Source organism: Homarus americanus, unplaced genomic scaffold (assembly GCF_018991925.1).
Source record: "Homarus americanus isolate GMGI-L3 unplaced genomic scaffold, GMGI_Hamer_2.0 scaffold25013, whole genome shotgun sequence".
In the NCBI taxonomy this organism is placed as follows: Eukaryota; Metazoa; Arthropoda; class Malacostraca; order Decapoda; family Nephropidae; genus Homarus; species Homarus americanus.
Window position 1 is genome coordinate 7,606,988 of NW_024722158.1, and position 17,500 is coordinate 7,624,487.

The window sequence follows — 17,500 nt, forward strand, 5'->3', positions numbered from 1 at the left end:
TCTGTCTGTCTTAATGTGTCTGTCTCTCTGTCTGTCTATCTGTCTAATCACGAATTGTCTTCAGAAGTTTGTATATAATCAAATCATCCAACAATCATAAGCAGAATTTCATGTTACTTGATACCAATGGTGTATATTGACAGTTGATGTGTTGGCTATACCCCCCAAGTGGGTCGTTTCCGGTCAATTTGGGGCCAAGTTATGTTGTTTTGGTACAATCTATAACTAATTGTTTATCTTGACAACGGTGTGTATTGAGTGGGAAGTTCTCTGATTGTTGCATGTATAGGAGCTAATGTATATGTTAAGTATGTATAGACAAGTATGTATAGACAAGTATGTATAGACAAGTATGTATAGACAAGTATGTATGATATTATCTACTAGTTGTCTTAGACCTCTATTATCACTTATTTCTCTTATCGTGTTCTTCTCTATTGTTTCTCAGTTTTTCTATGTTTCTACAGGAGAGAAGTAGAGAGACAAAAGTGAGATATACAGGGTCTATTATTAGGTTTCATTTGGTGTAGTTCTGTCTTTGGGCAACTCGTGTAGGGTAGGTAGTATGGTGGTTGTCCGTGTTTTCATTCGTCCGTGGGTCAATGTGTCAGTTGTGTCACTCCGTCCTTGTATGTTCGTCCGTCCTAAGGTTGTGAACAATATAACTCGAACAAACACCAAAGTATTGTCTTGTTGATACAATATAATAAGATCTCTGCAGACGACATTAACAAGAGGTATTTTATGACATTATTTTTTTTTCAGTTATGACGTCGGGAGGATTTTGTCTTCTCTAAATGATCGAAAGAAAGTTATTATGTATTATTATCAATTTGCTGTTGTAATCATTGGTCTATTGGTTACAGCTAGACGTAATTTATCTTTATTTCGTATGTCGCTGGTCATGTTTGTTGTGGTGAGACTACTAAAAGCTAGGTTAGGGTAGGGTAGATTAGGTTAGGTTTGTCTTACATCTGATTAAGGAAAATAATCATACGATCATAAGAATCCTGACCTTAGTGAAGTAGTGTGTATATGACTGAGTAATGCGTATAGGAGACGGTGTATTGTACTGTATATGTCAACAGGCGTTGTGTGTGTGTATGTGTGTGTATGGCAGAGGTGGTATGGTAATAGCGCATCTCCTCTATGGTGCATGTCTCCGCTACGAAAGATTACCGCCACTACCTGTGCCCTGAGAAGATGACCTCGGGGGAGCATCTACCACTACCGCCATACAGTACACCGTGACCCCGTAACTGTACGACAACTTCCGCTGTTCCTGTTAATGTCCCGGCATCACGCTTACCCTACACACACGCCCCCACTGCCACCTGTATGATATATTCCCAATTTCTTTAACTTCTTTTTCTCCTCCTTCCTACTATCTTACCCTCTTCTCTCCCTGCCTACCTACTTTTTCCTTCCCTCCTTCCTACTATCACCCCATCTTCTCTCCTCCCTACCTACTTTTCCTTCCCTCCTTCCTACAATCTTACATCTTCTCTCCCCCAACCTACTTTCATTCCCTCCTTCCCTACTATCTTACCCCATCTTCTCTCCCTGCCAACCTACTTTCCTTCCCTCCTTCCTACTATCTTACCCCATCTTCTCTCCCTGCTACCTACTTTCCTTCCTCCTTCCTCCTACTATCTTACCCCATCTTCTCTCCCTGCCCAACCTACTTTTCCTCTCCCGTTCCTACTATCTTTTACATCTTCTCTCCTGCCAACCTACTTTCCTCCCCTCCTTCCTACTATCTTTTATCTTCTCTCCCTGCCTCCTACTTTCATTCCTCCTTCCTACTATCTTATCTTCTCTCCCTCCCCACTTTTCATTCCCTCCTTCCTACTATCTTACCCCATCTTCTCTCCTCCCCCTACTTTTCCTTCCCTCCTTCCTACTATCTTTACATCTTCTCTCCCTCTACCTACTTTCCTTCCCTCCTTCCTACTATCTTTTACATCTTATCTCCTCCCTACCTACTTTCCTTCCTCCCTTCCTACTATCTTATCTTCTCTCCCTGCCAACCTACTTTCCTTCCCTCCCTTCCTACTATCTTACCCCATCTTCTCTCCCCTGCCAACCTACCCTTCCCTCCCTTCCTACTATCTTATTATCTTCTCTCCCTGCCAACCTACTTTCCTTCCCCTCCCTACTATCTTACCCCATCTTCTCTCCCTACCTCCCTCACCTTCCTATCTATCTGTTTTTTCCCTTATCACTCATTTTGTTTCCTGTTTTCCTCGTTTTATCTCTCTCTCTCTCTCTACGTCCGTTCATCTTTATCTTCTCCCCCACCCCATTATCCCTATCTCCTACAACAAAGAGATTTCGAAAATTCACAGTTAATGATGATGGCTTTTGTTGTACAGTTAAAGTAGAATGTAATTTGGTTAAGCGAGAGAGAAGAGAGAGAGAGAGAGAGAGAGAGCTAGTTCAGGTGTACCTTAAGGAGAGGGCAAGAGGAGAAAAGAAAAAGGAGCGGTATTGGGTGTATATCTTGAGAGAGAGAGAGAGAAAGAGCCTGGCCTGTGACCTTCTGCAATTGGATCAACAGAGGTGACATCATCAGATTAGGTCATTATTTTATGTTTCCGTTTAGGTCGTGGTGTGTGTATGTGTGTGTGTTGTGTGTGTGTGTGTGTGTGTGTGTGTGTGTGTGTGTGTGTGTGTGTATGTATGTGTGTGTGTGTTTGTGTGTCTGTGATTATACTATGTGTATATGAAATATGAAAGAGGTGCAGGTGTGCATTAAAGGAGGGTAGAAAAACGGATATTCGAGGCATCAGGATTTTCAGAAGGGACTAAACAATGTGTGTATTTTTATGAGGGAGAAATGTCACAATGAAGTCCACATGTACAGTCCTAGAAAAACGAGAATTATAACAGAGGGCCGAATATGTCTGTGTACTGTACCTACCAGAGACATTTGGTAAATTAATTAATACCAGGTGTATGGTTTTCCCCCCCCCTCCCTACCAATCGTCCTTGAGTATTGGTTGTAAGTCTTGAGAGAGAGGCGATTTGTTCAATTATTTTCGGTATTTCGTTTACAAGTTAATTTTCCTCCTTGCACTACACATACATCTCGTCACACACACATGGCACCCCCGCCCACACACATATATATAACTTCTGACCTCACATGATCCCTACACACACACACACACACACACACACACACTCCCAACCTCATCACCTCGCTTCACAGCTACAGCAAACTACATCTTGCCCTAACCTAAACCTAACTAGCTTCAACTCTAACCCTAACGCCTAACTAACCCTAACCTATAACTAACCTAACCTAACCTAACCTAACCTAACTCGACTCCATTATGACCAAACACACATAGTAATTACCTGTTAACCTCCCCTTCCCCTCCCCCCCATGATCTAATTAACAGGTGTAACACAGTCGACAATAATAAGAGTGAGATACTGTCTTCCTGCATCTGTTCTCTGTCTTCTGTCATTACGTCTCTGTTGTACGATTTCTGTTTTGTTCCGTTCTTTATTTTCTGTTATTATTATTTCCCCCTTCTCGTTTCTTTCTCATTTTAATTTATTTTATGTTTCCACACCTTCTCTTTCTTTCATCACGTATGGGTTTATTGCTTATTACCTATTGCTTATTACTGTTACTTATTGCTGAATACTTATTTACTTATTACTTATTCCTGAATACTTATTTTATTACCTTATTTACTTATTACTTCTCTGGTTTAAGTTAGATATTTAACAAAGACAAACTGAAAGAAAAAGCTGGAACTACACTACTAACGAATACACTCTTATCCGCTTCTCATTCTCTCTCTCGTTTTCTCCGGGTAATGAGGAGGACGAGAGTGAGTTATTGTTTTAGACGTCTAAAAGCAACACGATAAGTGAGCAATAAGACGAGAGAGACAGAGAAGAAAAAACAACATCGCAATTACAAACGGTATATTTGTCCCTCATCCGTTTCCCATTTTCCGTCCATTTTTCATTATATTTTCACTTATTTTTCCCTATTTCCTACATTTTCCTCTGTTTTCCCTCTATTTATCCTAATTTTTACTAATTTTCCTCCGTTTTCCCTATTCCCCCCCCCTTTCCTCCTATAATCCTTCCTTTCCCATTCCCTCCTATTTCCCCCCAGTCCCTCCATTTTCCTCAAAGGCTTAGAGGGGGAAGACTTTAATAATAGCTCATAACTTTATCAATGGTTACCTATAAAAACGCATTTGATTGCTGTGGTAAATACGACCCTTCATCCGGTTTACATTTCCTTTTATTTTACACTTTTTTTTCCCGAGGATGAAGGGGGACTTGAATCATAGTCCATAAAATCATCAGTGTTCGTCTATAAGTTACTTTAATGATAGAGTCAGCGTGAGTGAGGTCTAGTTCGGTAATTGTTGCTGATGACGGTTTTTTTTTACTCTCCTCCACTATACGCCAGGTTTGTCGTACGTTACTTCAGTGTGTATTGGTGTATTGTACGTTGTTTAGGTGTATGGTGGTGTATTTGTACGTTGTTTAGATGTATGGAGGTTTATCATACGTAGCTGAAACATAAGTTAATTTATTTGTCCGTATTTTTACCCTACGCACTTAATCGTATACGTCAATCACTAAATCACACCTCGGATCATTGTACGTTAGTTGTGAGACGGTAAATACAAGTTAATTATACAGGTTAACATTTGCTCCTCAGGCCGGACGTGTTAAATCACCATGGCTGTGGCTGTCATTACTTACCTGTTCTCACGTAAATTGTGTGCACCTGTGTATGTGTGTGTGTGTTTATAGTGGTGTAAGTATGGGGATTATATAGTCGTGTGTAAGTGTGTGTGTGTGTGTGTTTGTTTACAGCGGTGTAAGTATAGGTATTGTGCTGTAGTGTGTGTGTACTTGTATTGATGTAGGTGTTTTTGTGTTTACATGAATGAGAGAGAGAGAGAGAGAGATAAATGGCATTGACCTAAATTGGTGGGGATGAAATATGTTTGTCAATTAGACGTTTGATTAACCAATGACTCAGGTTATCAGCGACCATCTACCTTCGTGACCTCATCCCTCACTTGACCTTTGATCCATGTTTTGTGTCCCTCGTGATTGGTCACACTTATAGCGTAGGTGTAGGGGGTAGGTGTAGGGAGGAGGAAGAGAAAGGTGATGATGGGGAGAGGGGCAGTGGGAAAGAGGAATGAAGAAGAGAGAGGCAATTTCATTTGATAAAGAAGAAAATGTAGAGCCTATAAGTATAAACTTGAGCGGGGCGGCATTGACTAATCACGACCAAGGATAGGTAGCAATGACCAATGAGGAGGAGCGTCGGGAGGTGAACTCAGCTGTTCAGGGAGCTGCCATGACAGTATGCGTTGACCTACTTGAGAGCTAATGATTTAATTTTTTGTATGACTGATTTCTAAACCCTTGATCCCTCGAGTACGATGATTTAGCCCTTAGTGTAATGAGTACGAATCTGCCCAATAAGTAAGATATCTAACCCTCTTGAGTTGGATAATCCACTAAGTACACTGAATTACCTCATTAATTGAGAATCCTAATCCCCTTACCTACGATATCTTAACTTTATGAACACGTTTATTTATTCCTGTCAGTAAGATAATATTTTACTTGGCGCTAAATCATCGTTTGAGGGGTTAATGTTTGTCTAATTAATATTATCAATAGATGAAATTAGCATAAGTGATTTTGAAGTATTCGTGTGAGTAAAAGTTATTATTAAAGAGATGAAATGATGTTTAGAGACAACAGACAATATTGACGTGAAGGCAGCACAGAGACGTGACGCAAGTATGTTGGTGACCTTAATTAACCTGCTGGGATATGTCCATTGACGCTGTCATTCCAACCTTTAGAATAACAATGTAAATTATTCCTTTGTAAAACCTGAATGACTGTTGATGTTGCAGCTCAGACAACTCGGATATAATTCTTCATAAAATATTCAGGTTTGGTAGATTTTGAATTAGTAAAACTGAATTAAAATAATATGTAACACAAACTTAACACACATGATGGATTTGAGTAAAGTTTTGTAGTGCTAAATATTTTACAACGTGGCTTACGATAGTGTTAGGTTGAGTTATTTTAGACAAGGTTTATTTGGATTAAACCTTTTCCGACAAGTTTAGATCCTAAATTTTTTAAAGTTTGTGCACTTATGTTTTCCCTTTAAGGAGGATAACTGTAATAGAGTCTCCATGCAAAGCAGGCGCCATTTTGGTTGTTCTCTTTATGACTTTGCTTAGTTGACACAGGTCCCTTTTCACGTCTCCACATGTTGAGAAAATCTATTACTAGATGGATTATTTTTCTAAATACTTATGTGTTCATGTCTAGATTCAAGCAGTGTAATATCTTTATGATTTTGCTACTTCATGGGAACTATTGTACCTCTACTATTAGATGGTAGTTAAGGTACCACCCGTTTATGGGAATTACTTTACATGTGTATTATGCCTAAGTCGGTACTTGTCCTGTTAATTCTGAATTAACTTTCTGATTCTTGTGTTACAGATGGAGTCATGGACAACGCCTGCATGGGGGGATCCCTCGGCAACCTACTGGCCCTGATGGAAAGGCATATCGCTGCTCAGAACCTCGCCAACAATAATAGCAACAATAACAGCGCTAACAATAGCAGTAATAACAGTCCTACCAGCATTCACTACCTGTTACCCAATAACAATACGTACAACCCCCGTGACGGCTCCAGTCATCACCAGCACTTCCTTAGTCCGCCTGGTGACCCCATCTGGTCAGGGCACCAAGAGCCTCCCTCACGCCGCCAGACTCGCCCGCTCACACACCAGCCTCCTCCACCCAGAGAACATCTCCCTGGGTCGGTCGTCACGCTCCCAAGGGGACCTCATGAACGTGGGGAGAACCTCCAATTCCACCAAAAGCCGCAAGTGGACCACCTTACGGGGTCTGGCGGCCATAGAGTTATTCCTGAATCCTCATTAGAACATCTTTTTTTCATCACGGTAAATAATGCACAGTATCTGAATGTGTGGGATTTAACCGAAACTAACCTTATTTAACCTAACCTAAAATAATCCAGTGTAACTTAAACTGGCCTAGGATATTATTTTAAAGGAGGAACTTAAATTTTTTTATTAATAGTTTTAAAATGTTACTGAACAATTCGAATATTCAACCCAGCTTACTGTCTATTTAAATTCCTCCTATTATCTATCTGGCGTCTTTAGGATTTTACATTGTTTTTAAACTGTTTATTTAAGCCGCGTAACCTAGATAGTGTTGAAACTTACTCTGAGTTACTCTTATCTCACCACTTTTCCACGATTATTTGTTAATATTTTATTCTCGAATTTCCCCAACCAGGACGAGCTCTCTCGGCCTCATCTCTGTCGTTGCGACCCAAGCGTCGAGCGCCACTCTCAGCCGCCACCCTGGATCTGGGTCAGCTGGAGGGCCACATGAAATGCCAACTTCACCACCCTCAGCAACACACACACCCAGCCGTCGCAGCCTCCACGCACCGCGGCAGCTGGTCCCGCAAGCTGCGGCTGCCGGAAGTCCGCCTGGGTCAGGTATACGCCACGCTGAGGGGCCGCCGCAGTCGTGCTGTCAGCTGCGACTCATCGCTTGCGACGAACGCTAAATTGTATGGATTCGGTCGTGATCGCAGTCCCCAGCGACTTCGTTGTTCAAGGTTAGAAAAAAAATATTCTTTACGACGTGGATATTTGTCCGGATGTCGGTTAGGTGGGTTTAAACCTACTTAAGCGAACACCAGACAAATATCCACAGCTATTTACTAGCTAACCCTTTACAGGGCAGGGGACTTCTCTAAGCTGAATAAATTCTTCTGACGTTAACCAGAATAAATTACCTGAGTGTGGAGCTGCCTAAGGTTTAATATTGTTATAACAATTATTGAAATGTTATTTCATGGTTATTGGGTTTTTGCGACAAGATATGGGACTTACAGCCAAAAGGTAGGTTACCCCAGATATTTACTTCGTTTTCTCTCAAGAAGAATATATACATTTTCTATGAGTGGTTTATAGCATGGAACTTTAGCATATTTGCTTAAAGTTTACTATTATTCTTTATCTTTATCATTTCACCACTTACCAGATTACTAGTCATTCGGACGGTTGGTTCGTTCCGTTTTACTTGGTGATGGACTTAATTTGTTGAGTACTGGAAGAAACTTGTGATGTTTGGTAGTGGACAACACCCGTCTCACGTGTGTCCGGGAGAAGTGGAAGATGCTCGTGTATTCATTAACTTAAATAGCATTTATCATGTTATTTTTGTCTATGGTAAATGACCTCATGAACCAGACGATCAACTTACTCATGTGAATAACCTTTGTAACTTATTTCCTAACACGAAGTTAGTATGTCCAAAGACTTATTAATATCATCTTCGATTTATATTTGACACCAATTACGCCAATACATTTTTGTTACCATTACCCAAACTATTTTTTATATTTTTTCAACTCTTAATTAACAGTCCATTATACTACTTATACATAACAGAATTATAGCAGATATGGGTTAAGTCAAACGACAAATTATACCTACCACTAAAGTTATTAATGATCTCGTGATGAATATTCTTCGTAACTAATTAGGGATCACCTTACCTAACCTAACCTAACCTAACCTAACCTTACCTAACCTAACCTAACCTAACCTAACCCCTCCCCCAGATAACGTTAGGGTGTTTAATCTTCAGGTGAAATAAGCTGGGGACGAATCTTCAGGTGATTTCTGGGTAACTTAAGCTAAAACATAAAGCTATAGTGACATCAGAACTACTTTAACCAGAAATGTTCAATTAGCTCCAGTTAAGATGATAGATAGATAGATAGATAGATAGATAGATAGATAGATATTGAGTAAGATTGTCATACAAGTTTACATTTGTTTCATTATGTATATAGCCAATGTAGATATAAGGGTCAGCATGTATATAAACTGTAGGTATACAGCTCAGGATGTATACACACAAGGCAGGTATACAATTCAGCATGTATATAGCCAATCTAGATATTCAGCTTAGCATATAGATATACAGTACATAGCCAATGCAGGTGTATGTATATGGAGAATGTAGACAATGCAGGTAAACAATTTCCAACGTACTTAGCGCGGGTATACAAATAAGGTAAACAGAATGGCATTTCGACCAAGGATAACCAACAAAGTCATTAGCTACTTATTCCCAGTAGGGTGCAAATTCGAAAACGAAGTATAATACAGGTGATTATCTCGAAGACTAGAGGTGATTAAGATGTAATTAACCTGATTGACTACTTGATGCAATTACGCTGTCACCTTGATGGGTAGTCCTCCAGTCTTGGTTAGGCGAATCAATCATTTTGGTGGCTGACAGAACGACACAAGTTAGAGAGGGAGGGACGAGGTATAAAAGTGAGGAGAGAGAGAGGAAGGAGAGATAAAATAGAGGGGGGGAGGGAAGGAGGAGAGTTAAGAGAGAGGGAGGGAGGAGAATTAAGAGAGGGAAGGAAAGAGCGAAGAGAGAGAGTCAGGGAGAGATACGAGAGAGGCAGGAGGAGAGATATAAGAGAGAAGGAAGGAGGGCGAATTAAGAGAGAGAGAGAGAGAGTTAAGAAGAGGGAAGAAGGGAGAGATAAGAGAGAGGGAAGAAGGAAGAGATAAGAGAGAGGGGTGGGGAGGGAGAGATGAGAGAGGGTCAACAGTCACAAGTCGTCAAGCAGTCATAAACGTCTGAATACTTGACAACAACCCTAGTTATACTGTACACTCCAACACTACTAATGATAGTCAGGTCCTCACTACTAGCTCATGATCACAGAAGACGTCCTCATCATCGTGATTCCTAAATACTTTCATTAGTCACAATATTAATCTACCAGTGCTATTTCATATACCTGGAGGCAGATACGGTTATATGTGTTGCAGGTTGTCCTCGGTGGGTCATGGTTGTCATGGTGGCTATAGTTTAATTTTAGCATCAAACACACTCCATCCATGAGCGACAATACACATAACGCTGTTCAAAGGAGATGTGGTGTGTGTGTTTACTGCTTTGGTTTATATTCCGATCTGAATATGTTGTGCCACTGTTCATAAAATTATTAAACTTGCTTTTCTGTGCATAATTTTTAAGAGGAAGTATTTTACTATATTATTTTCTAAGTAATAACACACTTCTGTTATATTATTATTATTATTATTATTATTATTATTATTATTATTATTATTATTATTATTTATTATTATTTTGTTATTGTTATTATTATTTCATGGATACATAGAGGTATCAAGATATACATATATTCACATACATATACACTCATACATATACATACAAAGCCAAACCACCTTGATGTCAGATGTTGAACGTCAAATACAGGTGAGACTGTGATGATGGTGTGGGTGGGAGAGGGAGGCTGGCGTTAAGAGAGAGAGGGAGAGAGAGGTATGGGAGAAAGATGAGGGAGGATGGGATAGAGAGGGAGAAGGATGGATTGAGTTATGAAGGAAGGGAGAGATAAGAGAGAAGAGGGAGAGTTAAGGGAGATAGAGGAAGGGATGAACAAATGAAAGAGGAGGGACTCTTTGTGATGCTGTTATGACCCTTCCATGCCACCTATGACCTATGACCTTACAGACTGACCTTCCTCTAGGTGTAGGGGAGTGCCCAATAAAAAATAACAGGACCCAACGAAGACTTTTTTTTTGCGGTGCTTGATGACAATATTAACTTTTGTGGTTTATTGAATACGTTGTCTACTTTGTCTGCCTCTGTCTGTCTGTCTGTCTGTCTGTCTCTGTGTTTGTCTGTCTGTCTGTCTCTATTTTCTCTCGTTCTGTGTCTTTATGTCTGTCTCTCTCTCCTTTCTCTGTGTGTGTCTGTCTTTCTATCTGTCCTTCTGTCTGTCTGTCTGTCTTTCTTTATTTTATCTCGTTCTGTGTCTATCTCTGTCTGCTTTTTTTCTCTGTATCTGCCTGTCTGCCTGTCTATCTGTATCTCTCTCTTTCTCTCTTTTCTTTCTCCCCATCTGTGTCTTTCTGTCTTTTTGTCTTTCTCTTCTTTCTGTCTGTCTGTTTGCCTCTCTTTTCTGTCTGTCAATCTTCTGTTTCTCTGACTCTGTCTCTCCTCCTCTGACTTTCTCTCTGTTTGTATCTCTCCCTTTCCTTGTCTCCTTCTCTATCTGTCCTCTGTCTGTGTGTCTGTCTCAGTCTACCCGTCCTTCTCTGTTTATTTTACACACATTATCTATGAAGTTAGAATAATTAGTATAATAATGGATAAATTATACACATATTGCCTTTCAATTTGGTATAACTAAGATAATTAAAGTGAATTATACACATTATCTTTCAGCTTAGTGTAATGCAGGATTGAATGAATGAAACGTAAGCTTAATACACAAATAGAATTAAAGCCTTTGGAGTGATTATTCCTAGTGACACTTTTCATTGTTATTTGTACTATTATTTTCTTTTCGTTTTATTAGAGATGTGAATGATATTGTAAGCACTTTCGCCATCGTTTTCGTGGGGTTGTTTGCCATTGGGGAAAATGACTAGTACTGTCTGCATTAATATTTCATGTAGTTGTGTTGTTACGGTCTGGTGATTACTGTATTTCTACCTGTACCTTTACCTGTGTGTGTGTGTGACAACCCCAAAGGAAAGAGGAAGTGAGGAATCGTTCGTTTGTTTATAATATTTACTATAACATTAAAACGGAATGTTATGGAGTTGTAACATCCTCAGGTAAGGGACATTATGACCAAGAATGTTTACTGGTCAATGGTGTATGTAGTTCAGGATCTCAACACAGCTAGCGGTCCATTATCTCATTTAGTGTCGATACTGATTCATTAGGAAAGGGACGCGGATTTTTTGAGGTGACTGTACCTGTAAACCATGCCTTATACATTTAACCTTTAACTGCGCCTGTACCTTTACCTGTAACTCTTACCTGTACCTGTAAACTATACATGTACAGTTGTCAGCAAAGTTGGGAGGACTTTTGCTGCAACCTGTACCCTATACCTGTAGCTGTACCTTATACCTGTACCTCTACCCCATACCCAGCTGTACCTTATACCTGTTGCACCCTATACCTGTAGCTGTACCCTATACCTGTAGCTGTACCTTATACCCAGCTGTACCCTATACCCAGGGCACTTATACCTGTAGCTGCACCTTTTCGTACCTCTACCCTATACCTGTAGCTGTACCTTATACCTGTAGCTGTACCCTATACCTGTAGCTGTAATCTTTATACCTGTAGGCACTTACACCTGTACCCCTACCCCAGAAGCTGTACCTTATACCTGTAGCTGTTCCCTATACCTGTGAGGTACCTTATACCTGTAGCTGTACCTTATACTCAGCCACCTCACCTGTAGGTATCTCATACCTGTAGCTGCACTTATACCTGTAGCTTATACCCGTGCTCTACTCCCTATACCTAGTAGCGTACCTTTATACCTGTAGCTGTACCCTATACCTGTAGCTGTACCCTATACCTGTAGCTGTACCCTATATCTGTAGCTGTACCTTATACCTGTACCTCTACCCTATACCTGTAGCTGTACTTATACCTTGTAGCTGTACCCTATACCTGTGCTGCCTCTATACCTGTAGCTGCACCCTATACTTAGCTGTACCTTATACCTGTAGCTGTACCTTATACCTGTTCCTGTACCCTACACCTGTACCTGTACCCTATACCTGTAGCTGCACCTATACTTAGCTGTACCCTATACCTGTAGCTGTACCCTTATACCTGTAGCTGCACCCTATAGCCTGTACTCTATTCATACCTGTAGCTGTACCCTATACCTGTACCTGTACCCTATACCTGTAGCTGTACCATACCTGTAGCTGCACCTATACCCGTAGCTGTACCCTATACCTGTAGCTGTACCCTATACCTGTACCTGTACCATACCTGTACCTGTACCCTATACCTGTAGCTGTACCCCTTATACCTGTACCTGCACCTATACCTGTAGCTGTACCTTATACCTGTAGCTGTACCCTATACCTGTAGCTCACCTATACCTGTAGCTGTACCTTATACCTGTAGCTGTACTATACCTGTACCTCACCCCATACCTGTAGCTGTACCCTATACCTGTAGCTGTACCCTATACCTGTACCTTGCACCATACCCAGCACCCCTATACCCAGAAGGCCAAATCTATACCCAGCTGCACCCTATACCTGTAGCTGTACCCTATACCCGTGGTACCTATACCTGTACCCCTATACCTGTAGCTGTACCTTATACCTGTAGCTGTACCTCTATACCTGTAGCTGTACCTATACCTGTAGCTGTACCCTATACCTGTAGCTGTACCCTATACCTGTAGCTGTACCCTATACCTGTAGCTGTACCTTATACCTTGCACTTACACCTGTAGCTGTACCTATACCCGGTATCTATACCTGTACCTGCATCTATACCTGTAGCTGTACCCCTATACCTGTAGCTGTACCCTATACCTGTAGCTGCACCTATACCTGTAGCTGTACCCTATACCTGTTGCATCTTATACCTGTACCCCACACCTGTAGCTGTACCCCATACCTGTAGCTAGGCCCTATACCTGTATCTGTTTACACCCAGGCTGTACCCTATACCCAGAAGCTGCACCTACACCTGTAGCTGTACCCTTGTCAAGTTGTACCCTATACCTGTACCTGTACCCTATACCTGTAGCTGTACCCTATACCTGTACCTGTACCCTATACCTGTTCCTGTACCCTACACCTGTAGCTGTACCCTATACCTGTAGCTGTACCCTATACCTGTACCGTACCCTATACCTGTAGCTGTACTTACAACTACTATTATCGTCTATGTCACTGTGTTTACCCCTGTTTTTGGTGTATGGTTGTGTGTGGTATATAAGAAGTAATAATTCTTGGTGGTTCTATTTCGCTTTGATGTCCTTTGTGTCGCCGCCACACTTGTACCCCAGTAAGAAGGTCATTGACGTGTAATTTCCGTTGTGTCTCTCAATCATTCGCCGTGGTTATTATTATTATTGTTTGTTGTTATTATTATTATTGTTTGTTGTTATTATAATTATATGTTATTATTATTATTATTTGTTATTATTTATTATTATTATTCTTGCTATTATTTGTTATTATTTACTACTACTGTTATTATTACAATTATTATTTTATTTTATTTGCTATTATTATTATTATTATTATTATTATTATTATTATTATTATTATTATTATTATTTTTATTATTGTTATTATTATTATTTTTATTATTGTTATTATTATTATTATTTAATATTATTATTGTTATTTATGGATATTATAAATATTATATTTTTGACAGGGTTTCTTATTCCATTTTGGTAAACTTTCTAAGGGAGAGGGAAGGATAGAGGGAGGAAACAAGGGGTGAAGAGGGGTAGGAGAAAGGGACGGAAAGATGGAGAGAGAGAGAGAGAAGTTATGTTACTCCCGAGACGAGTGTGGTGGTAGCGGTGGTGGTGGTGGTGAGAGGTGAACAATGGACGTCACTCTCACTCCCTCTCAGTGCCTCTCACTTCCCCCTCACCCCCCCCCCCCCCCCCCCCCTTGTTATTTTTACCCCACCCTCTTGTGACGTCACGGTGCTTCATTATTCGGCACAGGTTAACGAGAACCCCGTGCCGTTGAACCGGATAATCGAAATGTTAACTTAGATCACCGATTACCAAGGTTTAGAAAATATCGGTTAATGGGATAATAGATTAAGGGAAGGATTCAGAGGTTAAATTACTTAGTATACCGGTTAATTAAGAATCTAAGTTAGGTTATTCAGTCTTTAACATCTGAATTTGAGGTAATTAACCGGGTATTCAATATCTCGATTAAAGTCGTAAATTCAGATTGTGTATAATCTTATTCTGAATTAGGACATTAGTTAATTGTATTCTAAATTAGGCCCAGTTAATTGTATTCTAAGTTAGGCCCAGTTAATTGTATTCTAAGTTAGCCTCAGTTAATTGACTTCTAAGTTAGGCCCAGTTCATTGTATTCTAAGTTAACCTCAGTTCATTGTATTCTAAGTTAGCCTCAGTTCATTGTATTCTAAGTTAGGCCCAGTTCATTGTATTCTAAGTTAGGCCCAGTTAATTGTATTCTAAGTTAGGTCCAGCTCATTGTATTCTAAGTTAGCCTCAGTTAATTGACTTCTAAGTTAGGCCCAGTTCATTGTATTCTAGGTTAACCTCAGTTCATTGTATTCTAAGTTAGCCTCAGTTCATTGTATTCTAAGTTAGGCCCAGTTCATTGTATTCTCAGTTAGGCCCAGTTAATTGTATTCTAAGTTAGGTCCAGCTCATTGTATTCTAAGTTAGCCTCAGTTAATTGACTTCTAAGTTAGGCCCAGTTCATTGTATTCTAGGTTAACCTCAGTTCATTGTATTCTAAGTTAGCCTCAGTTCATTGTATTCTAAGTTAGGCCCAGTTCATTGTATTCTAAGTTAGGCCCAGTTAATTGTATTCTAAGTTAGGCTCAGTTCATTGTATTCTAGGTTAACCTCAGTTCATTGTATTCTAAGTTAGCCTCAGTTAATTAGACAGAGGTTGATTAGAGTCTAAGTTATGTTCTAAGTTATGGCACCAGTTAATCAGATTCTGAGTTAGGACGAGAGCTGATCAGAATATGTGAGGGCAGCGGTTATTTAGAATTTAAGTTAAGTTAATGTAGGTTAGAGTAAGTTAGGTTATGTTAGGTTAAGTCAGGTTAGGTTATGTTAAGTTAATTTAGTTTTGGTTAAGTTAGGTTCGATTAAAATAGGTTGGTTAAGTTAGGTCAAAAAAGGACAGATAACAGAGAGACAGAGAGATAAGGACAGACACAAACAGAGAGACAGAGAGATAAGGGCAGCCACAAACAGAGAGAGACAGAGAGATAAGGACAGACACAAACAGATAGACAGAGAGATAAGGACAGACACAAACAGAGAGACAGAGAGATAAGGACAGACACAAACAGAGAGACAGAGAGATAAGGACAGACACAAACAGAGAGACAGAGAGATAAGAACAGACACAAACAGAGAGAGACAGAGAGATAAGAACAGACACAAACAGAGAGACAGAGAGATAAGGACAGACACAAACAGAGAGACAGAGAGATAAGAACAGACACAAACAGAGAGACAGAGAGATAAGGACAGACACAAACAGAGAGAGAGAGAGACAGAGAGAGATAAGGACAGCCACAAACAGAGAGAGAGACAGAGAGATAAGAACAGACTGAGAGACAGAGAGATAAGAACAGACACAAACAGAGAGACAGAGAGATAGAGACAGCACAAACAGAAGACAGAGAGATGGACAGACACAAACAGAGAGACAGAGAGAGAGACACAGTAATATTTATCCCCGCCATGTCGTCCAAAGGTGTGTTTATGTCGAACAACTCTGTCAGTCAATTAATCTGCCTGACACCTGTGCTCACTATAATACGTGGGCAGAGTGGGGGGAGGTGGGAAGGAAGGAGGGAGGAGGTGGGAGGGAAGGAGGGAAGGGAGGAAGGTGGGAGAAAGGGAGAGGAGTGGGAGTAAGAAGGGAGAGGTGGGAAGGGGTGGGAAGGAAGAAGGAAAGAAAGGAACTAATGTGAGAGGGAAGGAGGGAGGAAGAGAGGAAGGGATGGGAGAGAGAGATGAAGGGAAGGAGGGAGTGATGAGAGAGAGAGAGAGAGAGGATCATCCAACAGGTGTACAAGGCTACTCAATTCATTATGGAACTTTGCAATATACTTATGGTCATTCATTGTTTAATTTACACCTCCTCCACCCCCCTTTTTTCTCTCTCTCTCTCTCTCTCACCATCTGTTTATCTTCTTATTATCTCTCTCCCTTTATTACACTCTCTCATTAAGTGTGTTCCAATCTATCCATTTGCGACGACTAGCGAATTGTCTCTCTATGTCTTCCTCTCTTTCTTATCCCCACCTTTCCTTTGTCTCTTTTTCCACCTTCCCTTCCTATCTCCCTACCTCTGTCCCTCTCTTCCTTCTTTTTTTCTGTTCCCATTTATATGTCATCTCTCCATTTATCCACCTTTCCTTTCTCTCCTTCTACCTTTCCTCCCTTTAACTTTCCACGCCTTCTCTCATTCCCCTCCTGTCTTTCCTTTCCATATCTTTCCATCTTTCCTTCCTTCCCTTTTTACATTTCTCCTTCTATCTGTTCACCTTTCCTTCCTCCCCTTCCACCTCTCCTTCCTTCTCCCTTCCATCTTTCCTTCTTTCCTCTATTTCATTTCTTCCTTTTATCTATCTACCTATTTCTCTTTACCTGTATTCTCCCTCCCTCCCTCCCTCCTTCCTTCCTTCCTTCCTTCCCTCCCTCCCTCCTTCCTTCCTTCCTTCCTCCCTCCTTCTTCCCTTCCTCCTCCCTCCCTCCTTCCCTCCCTCCCTCCTCCTCCCTCCCTCTCCTTCCTCCTTCCCTCCTTCTTTCCCTCCTTGAATCATC

The 17,500-nt window shown here is 40.6% G+C and overlaps 1 protein-coding gene across 1 annotated transcript in view; it reads left to right on the forward strand.

Annotated features, from left to right (window-relative positions):
• Positions 1-17,500, forward strand: part of LOC121862029 (myb-like protein A) — a 52,869-nt gene that overhangs the window by 27,082 nt on the left and 8,287 nt on the right. Inside the window, exon 4 of the mRNA XM_042359959.1 lies at positions 6,532-7,001. Within this exon, the coding sequence (XP_042215893.1) occupies positions 6,532-7,001 (470 nt within the window). The remainder of the gene's footprint in view (positions 1-6,531; positions 7,002-17,500) is intronic.